Below are 23,583 nucleotides of genomic sequence, written 5' to 3'. Positions count from 1 at the left end.
GAAAGACAAGGAATCCAGAACATGTGAGGAGGAATGAGCCTCGGGTTGGAGAAGAGACGATGGAAAAAGGGGGGAGAGCCGTCACTTTGCCGGTGGGCAGGTACGAGGGGAGGGTTCCTCCCTCTGTCCCCTTTGTCGCAGAAGGGAGTCAGTTGTGAAAGTGAAGAGGGAGGTGTTTTGGGGAAATGGAGAGGGTTCCGGGGAACCATTGGGAACCCTGGGGAGGGGACAGCAGGTGTGGCCCGGAGACAAGACGGAAGGTCATGAGACAATGAACTTCTCTCAGCGCCCATCTGAGAGGTGGTGGAAGCGTGTCCGTGAGCCCCAGCGGCGCTGAGAGAGGACAGACAGGTGGACAGCTCCACTTGGAAGGGTCGGCTTTTGCGGCCCCCAACTCTCAGGGAAGACTCACTCCTGTTCCCTGGTCTTAAGAAAGAGGTAACTCTGCCACCTGCTGGAGGGTTGGGTCATCCATGGTAGAGAGGCACTAGGAATGCAAACCTACTATGCGCAAACAAGCTCTGTGCTAGTGCTGGGCATTGCAAGGAGAAATCAGACTGGGAAAAAGGACCTTCTGCCCAGAAGCTCTGTCTCTGCAGGAAAACCACGAGGCGTGTGCATCCAGGGGGGAGCAGACATCGCCTGGGGAGGGCGGAAGCGGGCCGATGGCTCCCTGTAGGGAGCTTTGAGGATACTGGGCTTCAGAGCTCGTGAAAATGCCTCCAGCTTAGAAAGCAGAAAAGCATGAAATATTATTAGAGAGATAAGGAAACGGAACGCGTTTCCTGACCGTGAAGGAGTTTCATTTTATCTCCACTGATCAAAAAGCAAGGATTTTAGCAGTATGGGGCGCTCAACCGGTGAGCCGGGGAGATTTTTGGTTCCATTGCTAATGTTGTTGGTAAAGAACCGAATGAAGAGCCTCCTACTAGAAGCACATCTTGTATTCCAGGCAGACAAGAGTCCACACACCAAGGAGCCATAGCCTGACCGAGAATGGAGGAGCAGGTCTGCTGGGTCCCCAGGGGCCCAGAGAGGAGACGGCCAGGCCTCCGGCTGCCTCGGGCTGCAGATCTCTTGATTCGACCCTAGTTGACTCACGTATTCTGTGAGTCACCCCTTCTGTCCCCACCCAAGGCTCTCCTCCTGGATGGGAAAATCTCAGGCAGCAGCCTTAACAGCACTTAGAACTATCCTCGGGGACGTCAGAGAGCTAGATCTCGTCTGCAGAGCAAGAGGTCTAAGCTGGGCAGTAAAGTCGCGGTGTACTCATCGTCTTTGGAAACGTGGAGAAAAGGCTAAGAGTGGGAAGCGGTTGCCTCTGGGCTGTGAGAAGAGGCACAAAAAGGACAAAGCCGTGTATTTTCAAACAGAATAAAAATAAACGTCAATGTTAAAAAAAAATAAAACATAGAACGACGTGCTTAGCCTAGGCAGCGGCTTGTTAGCGGTAGGATTTTAGACCCCGTGATACCCGAGTTGGGACGCATTTGGGGGAGAGGAGCCTTGTGAGTCCTACGATAACACCTAACACTTGAGACAACTGCCATTTGCGAGGGCGGTTCTGGGCGAACTGCTCGTGTAAGACAGGTGGGCAAAGGTCCCTGCTTCCAGGACCCTGGCAGTTTTTCCGAGTTGAGCGCTTTCTTGCTTTTCTTCTGTATTGGGGTGAGGGGAGTGGTCGCTGGAGGATGCCCGAGAGCCTTGGGCGTAGCTGGACCGTGACTCCAGCGGGGTTGCTAGAGAGGCTTGCACCGGATGCAGGGACTGTTGCTTCCATCGGCCAAGTGTTCCTGGCAGCGGAGCTCCCCTCTGGAGCTCACATGTTGCCCGAGCCCATGCGCTGTAAGTTCCTCCTAGTTTTAAACCTATAAGGTCATAGCAGGTCGGGGAAAGGGAAATAGGAAACCGGTCCATCAACTAGGGAGTCACCCCTCAGCTGAGCTAGTGCAGATAAATAGGATAACCAAGTTGGAATATTTTTATACGGTCTTCAGCAAGGCTCAGTACTTTTCAGCCTAGGTGTGGTTTGGTAAAATACATGTTATAAACCAAGGGACTGTACTTTAAAGGTCCCTCTGGGCCTGTACATACAGACAAGCAGGTACGCCAGAGCCACGGAGGAGAGGCCAGCACCCAGAGCTGAGAAAGGACCCCTCAGGGGGTCATCCCAGAGCAGGGGGGAATGAGGTACCCAGAAAAGACACCTGAAACGGTATTTTCTTAGTAACACAATGGAGTACAATTTCCTTAGGTAACGCCCCCTACATCCTTCAAACTTGTATTAAACATTCCCATTCATTCTTTTATCAAATCTTGATTGAGTCAAGATAATTTTGGTATATCCTTAAGGTGACATACTTTTCAGTCTTTTAAACACTTTTGAAGAAGTTTGGACATGTCACCCCATAATGGTAAGTGATAAATAAAACGACTTCAGTTAAGCGCACACATTATATGTACCCATTCAAAAAGCCCGGGAGGACGCGCACCGCATGCCAGCAGGGGCGCCTCTCTCTGGGAGGTGCGGTTAGTGGTCCTCTTTACTTTCTTCTTTGTACTTTACTGTATTTCCCCAATTTGCCAAGAGCGTTTAGTAATTTTTAATAATCCGAGCCTAGGCTCTGCGCTAGACTGCAGGGGTCAAGGCCCTGGGACCCTTAGGGAGGCTGACCCCGAAACACAAGTCACAACTATGCAAGGAGGGCAACAGGCACAGCCAGAGGGATAGGTAGAGAAACAAGACCCAGGTAGGTCTTGCATTTCAGAAAGAGAGCACGACATACACGGATCTCTGAGGGTGTCCTGGAGACATGTGATCTAGATAGTTAACAACAGCTAATGGAGATGGAGAACGAGCCTTAGGGAAAAGTGCTTATCTTCACAAATAATCAAGGAAGTACAAAGTAAAGGCACCAGGAGACGCTGTTTTGCCCAGCAAATTAGCAAAGAAGAGAAAGGACTTACAGCAGACCAGGCAGCAGCAGGAATCGGTCACTCTGCTGGAGGGAGCAGGCCCAGGCCGGCCGTTCTAAAAGGCAATGTGGTAGTAGGTATTTAGTCTTAAGGTTCCTTCCCACCGGCCCAGTAACTCTTCAGTCTCTATAACCAAAGTCTACAGAGTCGGATTTGAGGTGTGGACAGAGATCTCTGCACTCAGATGTCCGTGGTGATTCTCTTTATTTCTTCATTCATTTCTTTATCTGGGGAAGTAGGTTCCCGGGTATTTGTGTGTGACTTTGCTACATCACTGACACATATGAACATGTATTCTTCTGTTTGCATCAAATATTGTACAATCAGTGAATTAAAAATGTGAGTTCAACTTACACATTACGTTTCTCCAGCATCTGCCGTTTCCAGAGCATTCTCATCCTCACCGTCTTATTTGGTCCTTACGACCTCCTGAAGGTTGGGTAGGGTGAGCCCGACTCTGGGAAGAGCGGCCTGCAGCCTCCCCACCTGCTCCTTGCTCAGAGAGACTGCTCCATCCTTAGGCCTAGAAGGTGCAGCCCCTCGTACCGTGGGCTCTCCCACCACCTCTACCACTGGCCAGAGCAAGGTGACAGGTAATATCAAACACAGAAGCAACCTTCCTATCCACTAGTCGGAAAGGACATCCATTCTAGGTTGAGGCACTAACATGTAGCCATCAGATATCATAGTTTTGGTAATTTTTTAAATAGCATGGATTAATGTCAAACTTGCCCCAAATGGGTCTGTACTTTTTCTTCCCTCATTTCCTCATAACCCCTAGTATATGACCAGGGACCCAGCACACACTAAGCCATAGTTATTTAACTGACATACTGAGAGAGCCCCTGGAAAATGGAATCTGATTTAAGGAGAATAAAAAAAACAAGATAGAAGAAAAAAAGAATGAGAAATTGATATACTTTACCTTTTTTTTTCTTTCCCAAGTGTTGCATAAAGTACAACTCTGTTACAAAATGCTACCTAACACCACGATCACAAGCTTCTTTGATTGAGGGCTTACTATGTGCCGGGCACTGCTATGGGGGTGGGGGTGAGGGGAGCACAGGTGAGCACAGGTGAGCACAGTCTGTGCCCTCAAGTTGCTGCCTAACATAAACTCCAGCTGGCCCAACTTTCTGATGTCTCCTGGCTCCACCCTGCCTGACTGCATGAACCCGTCCGCCCACTGCTGCTGCTGAATTACTGAATAATCCCACTACCTGGATGGAAAAGAATTTACTTCCTTTCTGGACTATAGCATTCTCAATATCCTTCCATGAAACCGCATACCTCACGTAGGTGTGTAGGGGTGTGTGTATCTGTTTATTTCCTCCTTGTCAGTTGTCACTTTTATAAGAGACATAACATCAAACAGTTAAAATAGTTCCTTTTACGTAAGAATCTACTCGTCAGTATCTTTCTAGAAGCTTTGGTCTCTTCCCATCCTCATGTGTATCAGTGCTAATGGATAGAAGCATTAAACATAATCTGTTTTTCACAGACTAACTTCTGATTGTCACGATTACCTGGTTGAACCATCTTTGGCAGTCTGATCCTTTCCGGGAAGACACAATTGAAAATGACCAAGACAACCTGACGTCAGAACGTCCCCAAAGACCCATGGATAGACAGAACGTGCTTGGTTACTATGTGAGTAACCACAGTGTCATTATTAACAATAATAGCTAACATTTACTAAGTGCGGAGTAACGATAATACAATTATTAGTAATAGCTAATATTTACTAGGTGTTTTATTGTGTGCTAGGCCCGTGCTAAGCTCATTATAAACATCTTATTTGGACCTCACAACAGCCCTAAAAGGGCAGTGAACTATTACCTCCGTGTTACAGATGGGTAAATTGGCTTCAGAAAGAAGCAAACAGAGCTAGGATTTCAAACCTGGGTCTGACTCCTACCCACTAAATGCCATAAAAACTCCATTTTAAAAAAGAAGTTACAAGGCCTGTGTTTTTATATCTACCTATAGATATACCTAAAAGTGTATGTTTATAATTGTGCGTATATACATATACACATAAAATAGTTCCATTCTCAAGAACACAAGTGTTTTAATAAACAACCACACATTTCCACACCGAAGATGGGCCTGAATTCCTTTTGTTGAAAGTCCCTGCTTTTTATCTGAGCAGTTTGTAAACAAACACAGAAACAACCCTGTTCGCACTTTGCCGACCCCCCTCTGCCTTGTCCTCCACGGTCCAGAAGGGACAGGCTCAGGGCCTCAGCCAGTCGCCATGGCAACTGCCAGGCAGCCCCGACCCAGCTCGGAGGTGGGTCAGAAAGCTGTGGAACACGGGAAGCGGACCCCCAGGAGGCCTCCAAGTCACCTTCCTCCCCCGGGGCGGTCCCACCGTAGGAGCCGAAGCCACTATCCCCAGCCCCTCTGGGCAGAACCACGGATCGGGTGTCCTTCACCCCTTCTTTTGGCGGAGATGGGAGAAGTAGAGAGAGGAGGGTCTCATTTATATTTAAGAAAAGCAAGAAGATAATTTTTGCCTGGGGGAATGGAGCTGGGAGGAACCGTGGTCCTTCACCTCCGCGGCTCACCTGAAGCCCTGCCGCCTCGCCCCTCCCTTCTCCACGGAGGGCTCATCTGCGCACGCTCCCTGCGGTGGGGGGGGGGGGGGAGGGGGAGGGGAGAGGATGGGAACCCCCTCCCGGGGGGTGATGTGAAGGGCCGGCTGGGGCAGCAGGGGAAGTGCCTCCCTGTCAGGGTTGAGAAGTAGGATTTCCTCCTTTTTCCAGTGAAGAAACTCCTCCTAGTGAGGCCTCACCTTTTTGTCTCCGGGAAAGGAGGATGAGCTATGCCACAGTTTCGCAGGCCTTCGGATTTTGAAATCGCTGCTTCTGTGATCACCAAGTACTTGCGTGTCACGTGGGGCTTAAGGGTCAGGGAGTTTGGGGCTGCCCGGCATCAGGCTGGCCGAATGAGGTCTTTCTGGACTACGCAGGTCTCATAGGGAGAGGGTAGGTGGGGCTTCCTACCTGCCGTGAGCGGGGAGCAGCCTCTTTCTGGAAGGAGTTTCTGGGCTCTGTGCTGCAGGAGGCTGGGAGGCCGGTCCTGATGTTTACCTGATCTTGCCTTATTTGGACGATTGTTAAACCTGCAGGGTAATGAAATTACTATAGATTGACTGAAAGATTTGGTGGGTGGGGAGGATGACTAATTTGCATAAGCCATAAATCCAGTTGTAAATTTTAGGATCTAATAATTCAATGGCTAGGCACCCAGCTGCTTATGATGTGATCCAGGGCAGGGTGTGCTTAAACCACTTTCTGAGTCTTTTAATCGAAGGCTCTTTGAGCCAGTGGTTCTCTGCTTGGTAGATGGTTAAAGTCACTCCCAGAAGAGCATAGTTATGCCTTTAAATCAGAGATCTGGGGGGGCAGTAGAGTGTAGTGATTTACAGCAATAGCTTGGGTCAGATGGCATGGTTTGAATCCCACTGGCTGTGTGATTTTGAGCAATGTCTTTACCTCTCTGTTGCTCCGTTTCCTTAGCTGTACAATGGAGAAACGACAGTGAGGATTTGTTAAGATAATTCATATATAAAACTCTTCAAACACTGCCAGCACAGAGTCAGAACTTAGCAAACATTACTCACTGGCATTTTTAGAGAAAATTTGAAAATTGAATTCCTGACATTTATTTTTATATGCAAAAAAGCTAACATCTGGTTGCATATTCTTGATTGTATTACCATTCCAGATCTCTAATATTTAAAATATTTTGAGGTATTATTATAAAAAGACACACCCCACTGTAGTAAATGTGGCAACTGACAAGTATAAAGAAGAAAACCATAGTCATCGGTCCTTCTAAAGTCCCCACTTTTTCCCACAAGAAAAAGTGTTAATTTGGGGTGTTTACAATCTTTTTCTCTTTGCAACTAACAAACAATATAATTGTAGGGTCTTGTGTGTTAATTTGCCTGTACATTGTTTCTTTTTTCGGTAAGTGATGGATTTGGGCCTGAGATGCGGTTGAGATTGCAACCTTCCATTATGCTGTTGTTTCAGAGGGAAACGTTGGCATGCTGTGTGTCTTCTGGAAGATCTGTTGATTATTCAGCCATTCACCTCATGGATTTGGCCTTTGTGTTTCCTCAGGCACTGCTACCCTCCCCCATCTCGCCATCCCCCAGCAACATCACACGACACACCTGGGAGGGGGGTGGGTGGGTGCGAGGAGAACTTTCTATTAACGATATGTGATTTCTTTGTTAGATCTTCATTGATGGCATTATATAGCTATCATAATAAATAACGATACATTAATAAGGTACCATTTTTGATCCCCAGGGCAGCTCTTCGAGTTTGGAAGGGTTTATTCCCCTCAGTTTACAGAATAGGAAACTGAGGCTCAGGGCAGGTGAGTTGCCTGAGGTCACCAAAGCGAATAGGCCATGGGAACCCAGAATTTGACGTTGGGCATTCTGGCTCTAGGGGAGTAATATTTCCACTAAATGATAATGACTTTAAGACCTGTTTTCCCTCCATTTAGATCAATTTTTTAAAATACTTAAATATTAGATTTAAATAAACAAAAAGTTGGGGTTATTGTTGAAGGTATTAAATCTCAAAAGCAGCTAAGAGCACCATACAATATTTAGATTTAAGATGAAACACAGTTATTTGTATAATTTGCAAAAACACGTTAAAATTGGATATACAAATGTACGATGGCCAAACCATATATAGAAATAGAACTCTGACCCACAAGTTGCAGCGACAAAGCCCAGGAAACCAACCCACTATCTACAGTAGCCATCGCAAGAAGCCAGCCTACTGTAGGCCAGACTGGCAGGAAGTCAGTCGCTAGCTCTACTAGCTGATCTAGCAACAAACAATAACCCCTTTAACAATGGGCTCCAAATGGCCTGGACTTGATTATAACTGAGAGGCACCCTAATTTTTGCCCCCCCCCTTCCCCCTTAGGACCAACCAGAGAAAGCTGAATTTTTACTGTAACCAAACTCACGGGCTGTCTCGGTTCTCGTGAGCCCTCTGGCAGCTTTCCCACACCCACAGCCTGCAGTCAGGGCACCAACCCCCTTCCTTTTTCCCACCATAAAGCTTTCCCACTCCTCTGCCTGCCTTTGAGTCTCTGCCGAAATGCAAGTGATGGTGGCTGAGTCCCTTGCTATAGCAAGCCGCGAATAAATAGTCTTTGCTTGTTCTCATTGGGTGGTCTTTGTTTACTTCCACACACAAAACAGAGATTCTTTTAAGTAAAAGTGATAAAGGAGAAACATTTCCATCTCACCAGGGGATCTAAAGGCCCACATGGACTGGATTTCCGTGGCTTGGTTGAGCATCCACTGTGTGCAAAACATGAGGTGCTGAGGGGGAAACGAAGGTGAGGGCGGCATGGCTCCTGATACCCAGATGACCGTCACATGAGACAGAACTTGTCTTGTGTGTTTGATGAAGATGGCTAAAGTTACGATGGGAATTAAGAGAGACACAGTGAGCACAGCTAACTTGAAGGATCAATAGAAACTGGAGGAAGGTGTCCAACATTTAGAGCAAAAAGTTAAAAATACAGAGAAATATGGTTATTATATACTAATAAAAACTCACTACTTAAAATTAAATTTTGCATGTTGTCACACTCAGACCTTTAAAATATATAGGTAGATGGATGGATGATAGCCAGATAGATGATACAGAGCTGAAGTCCTTTCCTCTTTCTCTAAGCCCTATTCCCCTCTTCCTCCACGAGGGCACCCTTATCATGAATTTGGAGCTTTTTCTGGAAGTGGTCTCTTATCCAGTCTTTGATGAATGGCTATGACTTTTGATAGGCAGGGCTGGGGGAAGGGAGACTTTCCAGGGAGGGTCTGGCACCGGCAGAGGCATAGAAGTGGGGAAGTGAAGGATGTACTGGGGCAAGTGCCTGTGGTTTTCTTTTGTCTGAAGCATCTAAACCAGTATAGGAAGGGGATGGTGGGCTGTGAGGCTGAGAGGATGACTTAGGGCTTGAACATGGAGAGACTGAACGCCAGCGGATAAGGCTGGTCTGCATTTGGGCTTCGGAGTAGAGGAGGAACGTGAGGTGGTGAAGAGTACCAAAGGCTGGAGCTAGAGAGGCTGAATTAGAGACCACTGCTAGAACTTACAGGCTGGGATCAGGGCTGGTGACAGACGAGTTGGGAAGGAGATCATGAGGGGCCCTGGGCAGGCCGAGGGTCAGATGACCGGAGGGAAGCTAGGAGGAGGGGCCCATTAACGAGTGGGAGTGAGTGTCCATGTGCAGGTGTATGTGTGCGCGGGTGAGTGACTGTCTAGGCGTGTGTGAGGGAGCGAACTCCATATGGGAACCCCAGGGGGCTGGACTCACACCTAGGGTGGAGGAGAGACGTCAAACCCTGACGGGCATCAGGGTAGATTGCATCTGCTAGTAGGTCGGAGCTGACTCCTTGAGTCAGGAGGAGATGTTTACAAACACGAGAAAAGATCTCGAAGAACACATCTCTGTGGACCGCCAACACCGAAGGATCAGAAGAGAGCTCAGAAAGGTGAAGAGGGCCTGCCGAGGGATCCGAGGAACCAGTGGCCGGGGCTGGGAAGGGGCAGTGCCCAGCCCTAGGCAGGGGTGAAGGCCTCAAGTGAACTGGCCCGACGCGCTTCCTGCACCCCTCCTCGTTGCAGCATCACCCAGCAGCTGGTTAAAGGGGGCAAGCCACGTGGTGTCCAGGTTAGCGAGCAGGTGGGTACCTAGTACGCCTCAGGCCCCGCCCCCTCCCTCCTCTTGCGCGACGATTGGCCGAGGCTCCCCTTCTCGTTGCTATGACAGTCCCCGAAGGCTGCCATTGGCTTCTCCCTACGCCTTCCCGCCCCAGGCCCCGCCTCTCTCCCGTCCCAAGCGGCGATTGGTGGATGCATCCCGTTGCTATGACAGCATGCGATGGTTAACAGTGACTCCTACCCCCACCTTTCGGCTTCTACGCCCCAGTTGGGAGGAAGGCGGGCCTGGCCGCGTCTCCGTGGCGACGGCGGACGCGGTGCAGGCAGCTGGTACCTACCGACTAGAAAGGCTCAGGCGGCAGCCGGGATCCAGACTGGGGCGGGATCATGTCGGACCTGGGCTCGGAAGAGTTGGAGGAGGAGGGAGAGAAATATCTTGGGGTGAGATCTCCGGGTAAGGGGGGGGGGGAGCTCCCAGGGGTGCGCGGACCCTTGGAAGCCGGTTTCGGAGAGTGGGGTGGCCTGGAGGCCAGCCACAGTCCCACTGGGAGGCCCAGCCGAGAGCAAGGACCACGCAGGCCACAGCGGGCGCTGCGTCCTGCAAGATGGCTGTGAAAGGTGAAACGTTATGACGTCCGCCTGCCGAATCCCTTCTCGCTCCCCCCTCCACCAATTCCTCCTATCGTTAAAGGCAAAGATTTCCAAATCCAAGGCTTTGGAAGCGTCCTCTTCCCTGCTGTCACCCTTCATCGAGGCAGTTTCCTTGGATGGCTGGGTCATCCCAAGCTACCATACTATTCCTGAATGTATTTTTGCATATTATTTTGAAACTATTTCTGTAATGGAGCCTGGCTCCTCAGGATTAAAGGAAGATGGAGGAAAGCTGCTTCCTGGCAGCCTTCAAGAAATGCTAAGGCGGTCCCAGGCTCAGCGAAGGCTTCCTGATGTACCATCATACAGGCCTGTAATCACATGTGCTTTCTTCACTCTTGTTGGAAGTGACCCGGGTCGTTGGAAATATTTTCTGGTTTAGACAGCGGAGAGGAGGTAAGGGATGCACATTCAGTGACGTGAGCTGGGCTCCATGTGGGCATGTTTGTGCTGCCCGAAGCCAGAGGGTGACTATTGCCTGGCTGGCAGGTCGGGAACCTCATCCGCTGTGTGTGTGCAGGGTACAGAGTTGAAATAGTTTCAGAATTACCTGAAAAATCTAGCACCCCTGCTGAGATAGGTGTGCTTGCTCAGACCTTTTTTACTAGCTCTGCACACCCATCTTCCAGCTTCTGCCTGATTTGCTGCTCAAGACAAGCACCTCTGTGCACTGGAGCCACCTGGCCAGTAGGGAGCAGCGGAAGTGCCTGGGATGTACGCATCCCGGGACAGCCAGCAGCTAGTGCTAAAAGGCAGGACAGACTGCAGTGATCTACACTCCAGAACCTCCTGTGCAATGAGGCTGAGTCTGGGACATCACCCGACATCACCCATGCTTGGCAGCCGCCTCTTTCACGTCTGTTTTCGCACCCCCTTTGCTGGTTTCTCCTGGGAGCACTTAAAAAAAAATCTCTCTCCAAGGTCTGCTTCTGGGGAACCCAAGCTACATCACCTTCCCAGTAAGCTTTCTAGTTCATCCCCTCAAATGGCCCTACCGATCTGTAACTTTTTAGTGTCCATAATTTTCAGGTTCGATTCACAGTTGGGGTCATTTTCAAGGGTTCTCTTCCTATTCAGGCACCCCAGCGTCTCAGTACTGGGTGTATTGAGAGGTCTTTGGGGCGGCAGGAGGAGCCTTTTGTACACTTTGACGTAGACTAACCCTGAAACAAGTTTGTAAGGTTATAAAATTCTGCGTTATAATCTGAGCATGAATTTCTGAGCCAAACGGTGCTAGAAAAGCACAAGAACTGCAAAAATGTTTGTTTCTGAAGCCCTTGACTGAATGTGTCTGAGCTTACGTGTAATGTCTATCCAGATCCAGCGCCATGTCAAGTCATTGCTCTATGCCATTTCATTTCATTGCTCCTCGCCATTTCATCATTCATTGTTTGCACTCTACGCTCATGTATTAGGTGCTTGAGAAACGTTTATTTCATGAAGGATGGAGAAAATAGGGAAGCGACAAGCTTGTATTATGTTTTTTATTGATTTACTTTTAAGATAGATTAATTATCGATCTTAGCTATGAGCGTTTGAACCTTAAGTCTCTTGATAAGGAGTTTAAAAATAAGATAAACTAAATTGAGTTGGGAAACTCAAGTTGACAACTGAGCCCAGTTTATTCCTCAGCTCCCCCGCCCCTCTCCCACCATCCTTGAAGGTCAAAGCTGTCTTCAGGCCACAGACACCCCAGGGATGATTTGCATTTTAAGTTCTGTATTATTGGAGGAAGGTGGGTTTAGGACACGTTCCACCCGCAAATGCTACTTCAAATGTGTTCCTATAAAGAACACAACTTGGTGCACCTCGCATTTTCCTCAAAATGGTCAGTTTTGTTTACAGTGTAAAGGATTATCATAATACATTGGAGGGAGAGAGTGAAAGTCCCACCATGGACAGGTGCCAGCTGTGTGACCCTGGACAGATGCTCCATGTCACCCAGGTGTGGTACCTACCTCACCTGTAAGACAAGGCCAAGGATTGGGAGGAGGCAATGGAATACTATTTATAAAATGCCTAACACATAGTTAGTGCTTTTATTTATTTTATTCATTTTTTAAAAAATTTATTTTGGCTGCGCTGGGTCTTCGTTTCAGCACGTGGGATCTTCCTTGCAGCATGCAGTATCTAGTCCCCCAACCAGGGTTCAAACCTGGGTCCGCTGCTTTGGGAGCGCAGAGTCTTACCCACTGGACCACCAGGGAGGTCCCTGGTTAGTGCTTAATAAATGGTAACTGTGATCATCTTGTTTTCTTCGGTCCAGGAATACGAAGGGGAGCGGAATGAGGCCGGTGAGCGGCATGGACATGGGAAAGCGAGACTGCCCAATGGGGACACGTATGAAGGGAAATACGAATATGGTAAAAGACACGGCCAGGTCAGAATCAGTGGCTTGAGTGGGTGGTTTACCCAATTTAATACTCTGTTAGCAATGATTAAATTCAGGATTGATATGAATTCTATAATCAATGTGTTTCAGGGGACCTACAAATTTAAAAGTGGTGCGAGGTACATTGGAGAATACGTTAAAAATAAAAAACACGGTCGAGGCACTTTTATCTATCCAGACGGATCAAGATATGAAGGTAAAGTATTACCACAAAGCAGACTTCCGTGTTGTGGAGGACTTGGGGATGGAACTTCTCTGGGAATGCTGAGACACACACGAAAGCTTCAAGTTCCCCAGTCATTCAACAAATACGATCTATGTTCCTGTGTTCACAGGGTTGATGCAGAAACCAGAGAGCCTTGTAATTAGTGAACTGATCCACAGGGGGACATGTGACTGTCCCTGTGGCCTGCACATTCCCTCCTGGGGGCCCATGTGCTGAGAGAGGCTGCTGGGCGAGCACGGACCTCGGGGGGTGGGTTGGACCCAGGTCAACTGGTGCTCAGTGTGGTAGAGTTTCCTTGGAGCTGTTCTTGCTGTCTTCCATTGCTGACCAGCCCCTCTTCTGATGAGCACGCTGTTGGTTTAGATGGTGGTTCCTTCACGGAAGGCTTCTGATCTGGGAAGCGTTCTGCCTCGTTAACGTGGCGTTCTTACCTCTGCCTCAGTGCGTTACGTGCCAATGTTATGTGGCTCAGGAACTCTTGTCCCCTTATTTCCAAGAACCGCACTGCTGCCCCACCCACCATTGTCACCTGGTGTGACGACAGTGTGACGTCTCACCCCAAAGACCGGTGACGGCCGTTCCTAACCCAGGGAGAGAGACGAGCGGGGGTGGGCTGTGAGCCTCGCCAACGGTGTGCAAAGGTTATGTTCTGGGCTGCTTTTCTGGGAAGTTATCTAGTTTTCATCAGATTTCCAAGAAGGTCTGTGAGCCCAACCCTGGAACTGGTGTGACAGTAGGTGTGACCTGGTTCAGGGGACCCCATCCCTCCCTGCCTCAGCCTTCTCCCCTGCAGTGCGAGGATCAGAGGAGTGAACACATGTGAGATGCTCAGAACCAGACCTGACGGATCGTATGTGTTCAGTAAATGTCGGTGGGCCACAATGTAGCTTGTGCGATAGCGGCGCTTCTTACCACGGATTCCACCCTCTGAGGGTGTGGGCTGGAGCTGCGGGTCTGGTGGCCACATAAAACCAGAACCGAGGCATCCTCAAACAGGGCTTCTGCTGGAATCCGACACCTGGGTGGACAGTGTCACTGCTGTTCCTACTAGAGATGGAATTTCTCTTTGGTTTTGTTTCGTAAATCTTAGAAGCCTGGCTCCAGACGTAGGACCCATCTGCTTTTTAAATCAACTTGACACAATCTAATTTAGGATTTAATTCTTTCCAGATTCTGATGAACCTAATCTCATTATTGTCATCTTGAGTTCAGCGTGGATGTTAATCTAATTTGAACAACGTATCTATTTATATATATTATATATGTGATGTATGAGAAGATATATGCATATGTGGAGATACACATATACGCGCTCAGAGTAGGGGGTTGAAGGAATTTTTACTGCGAAGGTTATTAGCTAACATATAAAACGCCTTTGGAGGCAGTTGTAAGTTGTCGTGTCCCCTTATGGGTTTGTACCTTAATGGGTGCAGGGCGCAGTCACTGCCCAGGGGTTTCCTCTCTGAGGTCGGAGGCTAAGTACTCATTTTAGCTCAGTAAGTCCACAGTCTTCCAGCCCAAAGCCCAAGTTAACGTGGGACTTCTTCGCCGCTGCTTTGGCCGAAAGGGGCGCAGACCGGCTCGCGGCCACTTGGTGAGGATGCTCCACACAGGTGTGCAGGGGGTGCGGCCCCAGGCGCCGGAGCAGGTGCGAGGTGGGAAACAGATGGAAATGCCGGCACGTGGCTGAGAATAGACCACCGAGGCTCCAAGTTGTTGCTGGATCACTGAACGCACACGAGGCAGCAGGGGTGTGGAGCTGGGGCCACTGTCCATAGGGCAGCAAACCCTGGCTTGAAGCCTTGCTGTGCCGCCGGCCAAGTGGGAAAAAGTGGCCCAGTACATACACCTGCCAGCCCGTCCCCCCAGAGGCCCGGCTCAGCCTCCCTCCGCCGGCTCCCCACTCCAGGTGTCCATCGGTCCGGCCGAGAGGCAGGGATGGAGGGGGGTCAGAGTGGGCAGGGACAGCGGTGAAGGGCGGAGCTGTTTCCTCCTGACCCCTGCTTTTGTGTGGCCCTTCCAGGGGAGTGGGCGGACGACCTGAGGCATGGCCACGGCGTGTACTACTACGTCAACAATGACAGCTACACCGGGGAGTGGTTTGCTCACCAAAGGTTCGGTTCTCCCCCTGGGCCCGCAGATCAGTTCACGTCATGAGCACATGACGGTGACTAAGCAACAGAATCATGACTGGAGAGCCCGCTGGCCAGCTCTGCCCCATGGTTCATGGCTTTAAGGCCAGTGTGGGGGCAACGTACTGCTGCGCGGCTGCAGGTTCCCGGGAACCCACCCAAGGGCCCCAGGCCGCGGAGGGCACAGGAGAACCTTCTGGGCGCTGAGTTGCAGCTCCCAGGAGCCCTGCCTTTTCCACGCGCCAGCCGGCTGATAGGCAGGAGGCCGCCGCTGTCCAGCAGGGATGCCTGCTCTCAGCTGGGGCCGCGAGCAGGCGGTGTGCTTAGATTGGGCCCAGATATAGAAGCCACTGGTGAGCCCACCTCAGCCTAGGCCCCCTTGATTCAAATGTGTGTCTCAGGGCTTCCCTGGTGGCGCAGTGTTGAAAGTCCGCCTGCCGATGCAGGGGACACGGGTTCGTGCCCCGGTCTGGGAAGATCCCACGTGCCGCGGAGCGGCTGGGCCCGTGAGCCATGGCCACTGAGCCTGCGCGTCCGGAGCCTGTGCTCCGCAACGGGAGGGGCCACAACAGTGAGAGGCCCGCGTACCGCAAAAAAAAAAAAAAAAAAAAAAAAAAAAAAAAAAAAATTGTGTGTCTCATAAACCTGGAAGGGTTTTCACTGCAACGGAACCGAGTGCATCGCGGTCCTCATCTTCATCAGGCACGGGCAAGGCACCTACTTCTACGCGGAGACGGGCAGCAAGTACGTGGGTACCTGGGTGAACGGCCAGCAGAAGGGCACGGCCGAGCTCATCCACCTGAACCACAGGTACCAGGGCAAGTTCTTGAACAAAAATGTAAGTCAGCGGGCAGCGATGTTTGCCAATGAAATAAGCAACACCCTCCTCCCCGAGCCGGTGTAAATGTGTGAGCAGAAAATAGGACAAACCCAGGCAAACCCTCCCACCCCCTCCAGATAGGGAAACAGGGCAGCTGTGCTGAGCTCCGAGCCTCACTGATACCCACAGAGGGCAGGGCGGGGGCGGGGGCAGCTCAGCCAGTTTCTCTGCATCTCAGTACCATCCATGCTCTCTCCCAGCAGCGGGAATCCTTATAGCACTGGGGGCATCTTGACCTTGGTCTCATGAGTAAATCGGATATGAAATACGTATTTGTCTGCAACGACGGAGCATTTCCTGCAGTTGAGCCTGTGGGTGTTTTTGACTTTCTTTCCCCTGGGAGGCCCGCAGCCGGAGCCGCAGGGAGGAAGACCCACCAGGTCCTCCCTGGGGCCCCACGCCCACCCACCTGCTCCAGGTGGTGGTGGGACTGGAGGCCTTGGGTCTGAAAGTTTCCGGTTCGCAGTACCCGTGATGGGTCATTTCTGTTTGGAGGACTCTGTGGCCTTACCTGTCCTTGTTGCCCGAGCCCTGATGGGATGCAGAGAAACCCTGAATAATTTGAAACCTACCTACCACCCTGCATTTGCCATGTAGCCTTGATCAGGGGTTGAGCAGCAACTTTCCCCGAAGAAAGAGTTTGCTGAGCAAATGAAAGGTGTTAAGAGTTTGACAGAGGAACATCTAACTGATTTAATAAAGCAGCCTCAGACCCTTAAAACTCAGTTTTCATTTCCATGTAATTCACACCCTAATCGCAGACTCTGCTTTTAGTCTTTGTAAGTGTAGGCACGTTCTCCTCAAATCTGTACATGGAATACGTCACTCCCAGCAAAATCTCATGAGAGAGTTTTCGGCACACGGAGGTGGGTGGAAGAAAGAGAATTTGATACGAGTTAATTGGGAGGAACCAATGAATGCTGCGAACCTAGACTCATCTGAGGAGTAAGAGCAGAGTGGGGCTTTGTTCTGCTAGTTAGAAAAAGACTTTAAAGTCGTGCCAGAGCGTAGTTCCACCCGTGAAACGCCCAGACTCTGGATCCCACCTGCCCACCTCAAGCATCGCAAAGGCACAGACTTACACGTACAGCTTATACAGAGTTACAGCGTGGGGATTTTAATTACATAAATAGAACCACACTATATCAGGACACAAAAATATACCCCCCAAAAAGCTATCTTTTTGTGTATTCAGAAGTTTTTATGTAGGTTAGTTACTGGAATTGCGAAATCTACAAGTATTGATACTTTAAATGATGATGACTACGCTAATTGTCCTGAAAAGCTAAGCCAGTTTATACTCTGGTCAGCAGGCTATGGGAGTCTCTTCATCACTTCTTCCATCAACATTGGATAGTATTAGTCTTTAACATTTTCTTTTCAAATCTGGTGGGTAAAAAATGTTATCTCATAGTTTTAATGTGGAATTTCCTGATTCCCGGTGAGGCCCAGCACCTTTACACACTTTTATTGCTGGTTTGACTTTCTTCCTTCAGACAATTACCTGTTCACATCCTTGCTGACAAGTTATGAAAACACACTATAAATCTTCAATAATGAAAACAGTGTGATACTAGGATAGAGAAATATAGATCAGTGAAGCAGGTTAGAGAGTCCACAGACAGATCGAAGTATATAAAATAATCTAGCACTTGAAAGGATGTCATTTCCAGTTAAAAGGAATGGTGGGGAGAAGTCAAGAAATGGTGCTGGGAGGGCTTCCCTGGTGGCGCAGTGGTTGAGAGTCTGCCTGCCGATGCAGGGGACACCGGTTCGTGCCCCGGTCCGGGAAGATCCCACATGCCGCGGAGCGGCTGGGCCCGTGAGCCATGGCCGCTGAGCCTGCGCGTCCGGAGCCTGTGCTCCGCAACGGGAGAGGCCACAACAGTGAGAGGCCTGCGTACCGCAAAAAAAAAAAAAAAAAAAGAAATGGTGCTAGGACAGCTTGATGACCATTTGGGAGAAAAAATAAAACCAAAGTTTGTCCTCCAGCATGTAGAGGAAGATACTTACTAGAAGAAATAAAGATTTAAATGCAAACAAGAAAGCCACAGATAGAAGAATAAGTATTTATGACCTTTGGATTGAGGAAGAGGACTTTCTATACAAAAATAGAAAGGAAAACCCAAAAGGTTTCACTTGATAAAAATAAGCCAGTATAGATTAGAGAGCACCATAAAGAAAATGTAAAAGATATCTGACAAAAGGGGTTGGGATATTTGTAACATTTAATTTGTAAAGCACTTAATCAACGTGATTTAAATTTCAAAAATGTTGAAAAAAATTCAGCCTTACTAATAACTTAAAAGGTGTGACTTCAAAGGATGAGGTCCTGTTTTTACATGTATATAAAAAATGTAAAAGTATAACAAATGTTAAGCCCAGAAAAAATAAGGGTTTGCGGACGAGAGGCTCTTAAGTGCTGTTGTGGGAAAGAAAATTATTAGAGCCTTATTCTGGTTTAAAAATATATATATAAATATAAATATAAATATATATATATATATATATATATATATATATATATATATATATATAAACACATACTTTTATCCAGAAATTCAACTTCTGAAAATTTACCCCGAGGAAAATGCCACGGGTGGACCTAAAGATTTAACTCAGAATATGTTCACCATAGCATTTTTTTGCCAAAGTATCAGCATACCAAATGTCAACAATAGTAGGTGAGTAAAACAGATTATGATTCTTTGATGAAATAACATACCAGGTTGACAACTGATGTTATGGAAGAATATCTGTGATATGGGAGGTCATTCATGCCCTATTTCTAAGTAAAGATAGAATAAGAGTCAGCACGTGTAGTTACGGTCAGATTTTTATTTAAAAAAAAAATCTCTGTATTAGAAATAAGGTTACAGAGACTACATCAAAATATTAGTAGTTCTAACACAATATTGTAAATCAACTATATTTAGATAAAATTAAAAAATATCAATAGTACTATTTTTAGCTAGTTTGTGTGGGTCAACTAAGTGAAATTTTTGTCATAAATACATTACTTTTATAAGGAGATAAAATGTAGTTAAAGTTTTTTTTTAAAACAAACAAAAGGGGGCGTTATACTTTGCATTCCATTAGCCATTAGTTCACAAAAGCATCTTTAATCCATACTGAATTTTCCCCAGTTCCATGATTTGGGGTAGGTTTTATGAAAGTCACATTTATAAAGCATTTTGTACTTTCTACTGGGTGTTGACGCTCAAGAGTGAAGTATTTCTTGGTTTCTCTTTGCTCGTAGCCCGTTGGCCCTGGAAAGTACGTGTTTGATATTGGCTGTGAACAGCACGGGGAATATCGCTTAACAGATGTGGTAGGTTGCAGAGTCTATATCACTCCTACGTTCATAGGCAAACGAGCTGCTTGGTGATACTGATCCTACAGATCTGCGTCGGGACCAATTGCCCTAAGGGAGTATAGGAAAGGGGATTGGGCAGAAGGGGAAGCTGGGTTCTGACGGGACCCCATGGGAGCTCTGAAATGGGATGACCCTTCAAAGTGTCCTGAATGGAGACCAGGACCTGTGACCCACATGTGGACCAGTCACCGGCTGTGGGCTGCCCGTGGACAGGGGCATGAAACCTGAACAATGTGGCCTCCTTTGATGGAGGGCAGTTCCTGGGAGGAACTCTGTTATGAGCAACCAGCTGCCAACACGGCCAGCAGCTGGAGGAGTGAGCGCCTGAAGGGCGGGGGAGGTCACATGATCACACAGGAGCCAATGAGAGAGCAGACACCCTTGGGGGCGGTTCTCAAAGCACAGTCCCTGCTGCAGCTCTGGCCCTACCTGGGAATCTGTTTGAAATGAAGAGTTTTGGGCCCCACCCCATTCTTCCTGAATCAGAAACTCAGGCTGGGGCCAGCGATCTGGACTTCAAGAACCCCTCCACGGGATTCTGGTGCAGTTCAAGTTTGAGCACCACTGTCCTGGAGAAACTCAGACATTTGGACATGGAGGAATACAGTGCGTTTCCGAGTGACTCAACGGAAGTGACAGGCAGGGGTCTGTCACTCTTTGTCACAGGTGTTATCATCTTTGCGACAGTGAAGTTTTCCATATTTATAGATTGATGTTCAATCTTTGGAGTTTTGTGATAGTTACAAAACTGAGACGTAGACCAATATGCTTGGTAAGATTGCCACATGTTGGCTGTTAACCTTTGCTGGAATTATTCATTATTATAAATTATTCCACGTTTGGAACTGATGAACTTTGTCTACTTCCACTGCCTTTTATTTTTCTCTCCATAATCCTTGAGACGAGAGCTTCAGGGTTTATGCCCTTCCCTGTCATTCCATGGATGTCTTTGTGTGTTTTTAGGCTTTTTCTTACGGTGATGTTGATACCGAAACGTGGCCTCTGTACACCTGTGCTGAATCAAATCTCAGAGGCAGAGTTTTGGGTGAAGCAGAAAAGAACAGCTTTATTGCTTTGCCAGGCAAAGGGGGACACAGTGGGCTAATGCCCTCAAAACTGTGTGTCCCAACCTGGTGGAATTTGGTGAGGAATTTCATAGCAATGGTTCAAGGGTGGGGCTGCTGATAAGGATCAGGGTGTGTGCAGGGCCTGCGCTCCTTTAATCTGGCCTCAGGTGGTCTCTTGATGAGCTTCTCAAGGTTATCAAACTGTGACCTTCTCTCTGGAATGAACAATGTTTCGTCAAGTAGTGATGAAACATTCCAGTTTCATCAAACGCACATCTTCAAATGAACATCTTCCATTTCTTGGGGGTTTTAGTTCTGCAGAAGGGCTCAGCGACATTGTTTTGTGTATCCCTTGAGGCAGAACGAGGACCCTGCCCCAAGGCTGCACCACTGTTTCTTGGTTCCTCCCCTCTTATCTCTGCATCCCCTCCCTTTCCTGATTAGTAACCGCTTGAACCTGCCCTTTGGAACTCAGGGAAGGTCATGGAGGCTGGGCACTATTCCCTAAAACAAGAAACGGGGGACACAAAGGCTTTGGTGTCCAGGAGCCCCACAAGGTCCTGCTCAGTTTCAGTGTTTGTTTTGTTATGTTTAAGGAATCTTAGAGCTGAAATGTGGCTGAGCGGCTGCAAAGGGCACTTAGTCCTGGTCATTTCTTAACTGGGAAGCGTTACGTCTTTTGTGCCGTCAGCAGAATGAGTACAGGAACTGCCTTGCCCTCACCTTCGTGTCTCATCCTCGTTCTTTCAAGATTCATTTTCAGCCCTTGGACTATACTATGGAGGGTTGGCAATTACTCTGATCACTGAATCCTGTTATAAAAATGCCCCAATGCAATTCAATACCTGTCCCGTCTCCCCTCACTTTAAATGTCCCATGCATGTTGGTCAAGTTACATTTTTTAACTTAGGAAAGAGGAGAAGAGGATGAGGAGGAGACACCGGTAACTGTCGTTCCAAAATGGAAAGTGACCAAAATCACAGAATTGGCCTTGTGGACCCCGCCCCACCCCCAGGAGCAGCCCGCTGCGGATGGACCAAGCCAGGGCGAGGCCCCAGGAGCTGAGGGTATATGGAGGCCCTGGGGGGCAGATGGAGTAGGGCTCCCCGGGAAGCAGGCTCTGAGTCCCTCCCCTTGGTCAGTGATTGGGTGGGTGTGACCTGGGCAAGGCTCCGACAGCAGCTGGGATGACAGGTCCTTCCTAAAGGGGATCTGGACAGTGTTTCTCTGTGACCCTCGCTGGGGGCTTCCTAAGAAGTCCTCAGGGGGCTGTGGAGTGTCGAAGGTAGGTTACACTGGGCAGGAGCCCTTCTGTTGCAAGTGATTGAAGACCAGTTCCAATTGGCCTAAGTGGAAAAATACTGATACTAATTCATTGGTCCATACAACTGGAGCGGTGGGGGCGGGGGGAGAGCCTCAGGTGTGGCTGGATCAGGGCTCCGCGCCCGGATGTCCTCTCTCCTGTGCACTGGCTCTGCTTGCCAGCATCCTCTTCCCTTTGGCGACCAAAGCTCAGTGCCTTTACCAGATTGCCACCCAATCCGCTCAAGAACCCTAGGGAACAGAGAGCTTCTCTCTCCAAATGCTCATCAAAACCCTTGGGATATATACGGTATACTTAAAATAGAAAGCCCTTGGGAATTAGCGCTTCAGAGCAGTGATGCCCATCCCTGAGCCTATCACTGTGATGGGGATGAGGGAGCAGATGCCAGGCCTGGGTGGAGCTGTGACTCTGAGTTAGGGGGTGGTCCCCTGATGGAGAAGCGGGCACTGCTGTCAGCAGGGTGGGTGTGGCAAGGCGTCTGCTGATACCGGTTCCCTTTGTTCCATCTCAGACGGGGGAGAGCCGGTGGAGGAGGTCCAGCCTCTGACCGACGACATGTCAGAGGGGGAATTAGATTCAGTGCATCCTGGAGAGGAGGAGGGAGACGCCAGCAGGGAGGACGGAGAGGAATTCCACTACGACAGCTTAGAGCAGGGTGAGCCTGCGCTCTGGGGGCCAGGAGGGCGGGAGGGAAGGAGGCACCAGGCGCGCCGGGGTGGGCGCAGGGTTTTCTCTGCCTTTGACCGAGGCCGTCCTTGGGCCAGGCCTGAGGGATGGGACATCTCGGAGGACCTGCCCTGGGAATGTCGCTCCTTCTTAGGTGTCCTGGTAGGGACAGCCGTGCGATGCATGTTCTCTCTAACTGGGTCCTTGCTAATCTGCATTTCAGCAATACGGCATGCCTCGGGCTGCAGGTCCCAGTCGATTGATCCCACGGCTTCACTTTACTACATGCTTTTCACCTTTATAACGCTTTATAATAATGCACGTATAATAATATACAGCAAACACCTTCAAAATTTAAACCCTTTTACCATTTAATTTTTCAGCATTAATACACAAATGCTCTTACGGGGGTGTGGGAGGAGGGTGGGAAGCGTGGAGTACAGCTTCCACAGAGATCAGAGTTTCAACAGTGTTACTTATAAATTATAGTCCAGCAATTTTATTCACTGATGAGTGCGCGCAGGCAAAAGATAATGCTGGACCTTACTCTCACTTACATGGATGTTCTTTGTCTTAGCATTTACTCTGAATAAACCTTTTGCTTAGTTTATTACTGGTACCAAAAGAAAAACTATAAAAGCCTGTATAAGATAAAATTTAACGTTCCATGATTTTGCCTGATAAATAGAAATGTTTAATATTTATAATACCTATTGCAAAAGATCTGCTAGCAAATCATGCATTTTTAAATAGAAAAAAGGTAACACACTCACATTTCCTTTTTCTTCCCAGGAAACGTTAATTTTGAAGAAGAGGAAGCCAGACAGCCAGAGCTGCTGGATTAAGATGAAGCAAAAGCCCGAGTGGTAGGAGGTTGAGTCTTAAAGATGCTTCTGTTACCAGGGTAGTTATTACTCATCTATCACTAATCTTTCTTACTTAGTTGTTTGTTAAGATGTTTTACAGTTGCAAATAAATTTCTTCATTATCCTTTGTTTATGAAATAGCCTCTGCTTCCAGTTCTTTAAAAGTTACCTGGTTGGGGCTTCCCTGGTTCCACAGTGGTAAAGAATCTGCCTGCCAATGCAGGGGACATGGGTTTGAGCCCTTGTCCAGGAAGATCCCACATGCTGCCGAGCAACTAAGCCTGTGCACCACAACTACGGAGCCTGTGTGCCAC

The 23,583-nt window shown here is 48.5% G+C and overlaps 1 protein-coding gene across 1 annotated transcript; it reads left to right on the top strand.

Moving 5' to 3' along the window:
• Window positions 1–10,076: 10,076 nt before the first annotated feature.
• On the top strand, window positions 10,077–23,248 carry RSPH1 (radial spoke head component 1; the record flags this gene model as incomplete). The annotated part of the gene is made up of 9 exons (XM_082655362.1): window positions 10,077–10,130; window positions 12,607–12,720; window positions 12,823–12,928; window positions 14,982–15,072; window positions 15,793–15,928; window positions 19,230–19,301; window positions 21,324–21,480; window positions 22,249–22,392; window positions 23,196–23,248. 9 exons carry the CDS (start codon window positions 10,077–10,079, stop codon window positions 23,246–23,248), a joined length of 927 nt encoding a protein of 308 aa, XP_082511488.1.
• Window positions 23,249–23,583: the final 335 nt, after the last annotated feature.

The sequence above is a fragment of the Grampus griseus genome, assembly GCF_964374135.1.
Source record: "Grampus griseus genome assembly, chromosome: 5".
Lineage (NCBI taxonomy): Eukaryota > Metazoa > Chordata > Mammalia > Artiodactyla > Delphinidae > Grampus > Grampus griseus.
The sequence above is the reverse complement of the archived record's forward strand: the minus strand, read 5'-3'. Positions and strand labels throughout refer to the sequence as shown.